The sequence below is a fragment of the Ptychodera flava genome, chromosome 16 (genome assembly GCF_041260155.1).
Source record: "Ptychodera flava strain L36383 chromosome 16, AS_Pfla_20210202, whole genome shotgun sequence".
Taxonomy (NCBI): Eukaryota; Metazoa; Hemichordata; class Enteropneusta; family Ptychoderidae; genus Ptychodera; species Ptychodera flava.
In genome coordinates, this window is record NC_091943.1 from 18393089 (window position 1) to 18397282 (window position 4194).

Below are 4194 nucleotides of genomic sequence, written 5' to 3' on the forward strand. Positions count from 1 at the left end.
ACTCATATACATACATACCTACATACCTACATACATACATACATACATACATACATACATACATACATACATACATACATACATATATACTTACATACATATACACACATACAGGATCGAAAAGTTTACATGAGGGGAACGAAATACGCATGCGTATATCTACTCGCACACACACACACACACACACACTGCTCTGAAAAGTTTACCTGAGGGGGAACGAAATACGCATGCGTATATCCACTCTGAGGACAAAGCAGCGTTTGGCAGTGCAGAGCAGAGACGAGAGTATAAGCTGATCTCCATGGAGACGAGTGGCCCCGATCCGAGGACATGTAATGGCGATACAGAAATGCCTGAGGCGGCCTCAGTTGCCGGTAGTAGATTCACTTCCCCGAAAGAGAGTCTACTGCAGCTGACTCTGGACCTGCTAGAAAGAGTGACTGAAGTACAAGAAGTGATTGTTTGAACTTTTATTGGACCGTATTTAGTGGACATTTAAGACTTTTGTGTGTTTGAGTTTTGTTTTTGTATTACGGTTAACTTTGATACTTTCTGTGGTGAAAGTATTTGATACTGAGTAGAATGACTTTTAAATTTTAGCAGACATATGTTTCATTGAGGTAGAGTTGACTTTTCAGATCCTCAGATTCAGATCCTCAGATCCTCAGATTCAGATCCTCAGATCTCAGACCTCAGATCCTATAACTTCAGATGCAGATTCATAATTAAAATTTCACAATTTTCAAAGTTTAATGAAATATACTGATAAATAAAATATAATTTACATTTGAAAAGGCTTTAGAAATTATTTTATTTCTATTTTGAATCTTGAACTTAAAAACTTCGATCTCAGAATCAGAACGTCATCCGTCGAAGACAGGGTGCGCAATGATTCCACTTGTTATGTCATCACGTGAACGTTCCCTCATAGAGATAAACACACCCGCGCGCGATCGAACGATCAAGACCGCGACGATCATGTAAATGCTGGCTATCGACAGTCCGTATTTTACCATCGTTCGTAATATTGATGGCGAGGGAATATCACTAATCCATGTTGAAGGCCAGTGACCCCGGGATAAATCAGAATTCAGGGGTAGGAAGAAGCAAGTTAGCTAATCTGTAATTGTAGACCCGTGTTCGTTGAAACTTGTTGAGCGAAAACGTTTACGTAGACTTGGTTTTTTTTCATAACTGCTTTGTACATGTCATATTCAAATTATTAAATTTAATATTGCAATCATACTATTAATACGGGTATTGTAAAAGGCTTGTAAATTCGAATCTGCATCTGAAGTTATAGGATCTGAAATCTGAGATCTGAGGATCTGAATCTGAGTATAGCAGAGAGTTTAGAGAGCAGAGAGTTTAGCAGTAAAGCTGTTGCTTTAGTTCCAGTAAGCTGTTGCCGTAGTTCCTGTTGAATGCTGTATTTAACCATTAAAGAATATAAGCCGAATGGCAGAGAGCTGTAATACACGACTCCCAGTGTTTTATTGGCCTGGGTTGGGCCGTTAACCCCAGTAGAACTTCGCCGGCAGGTACCATTAAGTCAGAAACCCTTACGGGGCCTCTAAGCAGTGTAGTATTACTCAGGCCGGCTACAACTGTGTAAAGCCCTGTACGAACCCGACTCACGACACAAAGGCCAGAAAGAGACAAAGTGTCGCACATCTTTGTCATCGTCACTGGCCTTCGACGCCGCGAGGTACGCAGAGTCCGAGTAGGGAGTGAGCTCCCCGGTGTGGCACTTCCGGGCCTGTAGATCGTCGCGTCAGTGTGTGTATCTCAGAGAGAGTAGCAGTGTGTGTGTTGTGTTTCTTGTGTGTGTGTGTGTGCGAGTGGATATACGCATGCGTACTTCGTTCCCTACCAGGCGCCAAATGTAAATTAATTATTTTACACATTAGAAGAACATATTCATACGAAAAGGGTGTATTTGCATGCATTTATCAATAAAAAACTACTATAGCATAAGTATAAATAAATCAATACAGACATAAGTAAATACATATATGAGTGAAAAAACATACATATATGTGAACCAATTCACACAAGACCTATGAAGACAGACATATACATACATACGTGCATACGTACGTGCATACATACATACGTACGTGCATACATACATACATACATACATACATACATACATACATACATACATACATACATACATACATACATACATCATACATACATACATACATACATACATACATACATACATACATACATACATACATACATAGCCCATATGCACTCATGCACGCACGCACGCACATACACACAAACCCACACACTCATGTACATACATACATACATACATACATACATACATACATACATACATACATACATACATACATACATACATACATATATACATACATACATATACACACATACAGGATCGAAAAGTTTACATGAGGGGAACGAAGTACGCATGCGTATATCCACTCGCACACACACACACACTGCTACTCGGAAAAGTTTACATGAGGGGGAACGAAATACGCATGCGTATATCTACTCGCACACACACACACACACACACACACCTGCTCTGAAAAGTTTACATGAGGGGGAACGAAATACGCATGCGTATATCTACTCGCACACACACACACACACACACTGATCCACGCCGCCCTGGAAGATATCCTATAATGCATTGCTGTAAGCCCAACGCCTAAACCGGAAATAGGCTCATTTGGCGTCAATACACCAAGGCGAGCGGACCGGCCTCGCTCATCCAATCTTGCCGCATATGGCAAGCAATTGCGATAATGACGAATGCTTTATTTCCAAAAATCAGTAAATGACATGCTTTATCCATCCGTACTTCAGTGAGACACGTTCCCAAGTCAGTAAATGACGATGGGGCCGGGGTACCCCAGGCCTCCCACAAGTATCAGAGTGTTCACAGCCCCGTGGATAGCTGTGATATCGCAGCGGTACTCGTGGCGAACGCGATCGAGTCATTGGGGTCATCGCCACAGGGACTGTGGCGATGACCCCAAACCAATGACCCGAGCGCGTTCGACACGCAACAAGTACCGCTGCGATATCACAGCTACCCCGTGGATTGTTGTAGCGAAGCCAGCAGTTTTTCTCACAGAAACAAGTTGCATAATGTACTCAGTAAAACGTTGTCAGGTACATGTAACATGAAAACTGACTGACGTCGAAGTGACTAAGGCACCGGGATTGATTTGACCACAAACAACGACAAGAGGGTGTGAATTACTTGGGTCGAAACGGACAGGGGTCGAGGTGACCTGCTGCCCCGGTCCTCAACTGCAGGCCTGACGGCCTGGCTATGTTTACATTAGGCGTCCACATTTTAGAAAATCACTAAAAGTAGGCAAAAAGAAAGCCCCCATTACGTGAAAACACTAGGGGTCGATAGGGGTCGGATGACAGTTTGACAATAAGAGTCGAATGATACTACATTGACCGGGTTGACCATATGACTTTCATCAAAAAACGTCCGGGGAAAAGTGAATACATTTGATGTTTGACCAAACTTTACAAAGCATCAATTTTTCGATCAAAAAATTCACGCGTAGAACTAATGAAAATTCGTAAAAAAATACCACTGCCTTGTACATCAGGCACTAAAATGTCGTAGGCGTGAAAATGAGTTTATTAGAAAATACACAGTGGCTCTTAATATTAGTTTGAAAATTCCAGTTCTCCGTACTCCGTTGCTGTCTCCCTGCTGAGTGGAGCTACGTACGATCCTGAGTAAAGTAATTAAAGCAGAGAGTTTAGAGAGCAGAGAGTTTAGCAGTAAAGCTGTTGCTTTAGTTCCAGTAAGCTGTTGCTGTAGTTCCTGTTGAATGCTGTATTTAACCATTAAAGAATATAAGCCGAATGGCAGAGAGCTGTAATACACGACTCCCAGTGTTTTATTGGCCTGGGTTGGGCCGTTAACCCCAGCAGAACTTCGCCGGCATGGCAGGTACCATTAAGTCAGAAACCCTTACGGGGCCTCTAAGCAGTGTAGTATTACTCAGGCCGGCTACCACTTTACCACTGTGTAAAGCCCTGTACGAACCCGACTCACGACACAAAGGCCAGAAAGAGAAAAAGTGTCGCACATCTTTGTCATCGTCACTAGCCTTCGACGCCGCGAGGTACGTAGAGTCCGAGTTAGGAGTGAGCTCCCCGGTGTGCCACTTCCGG

At 42.7% G+C, this 4194-nt stretch overlaps 1 protein-coding gene across 1 annotated transcript in view; it reads left to right on the forward strand.

Moving 5' to 3' along the window:
• Positions 1 to 301: 301 nt before the first annotated feature.
• Positions 302 to 4194, forward strand: part of LOC139115011 (3-oxoacyl-[acyl-carrier-protein] reductase FabG-like) — a 38506-nt gene continuing 34613 nt past the window's right edge. The window contains exon 1 of the mRNA XM_070676920.1: positions 302 to 445. Coding sequence (XP_070533021.1) covers positions 302 to 445 — 144 coding nt within the window. The remainder of the gene's footprint in view (positions 446 to 4194) is intronic.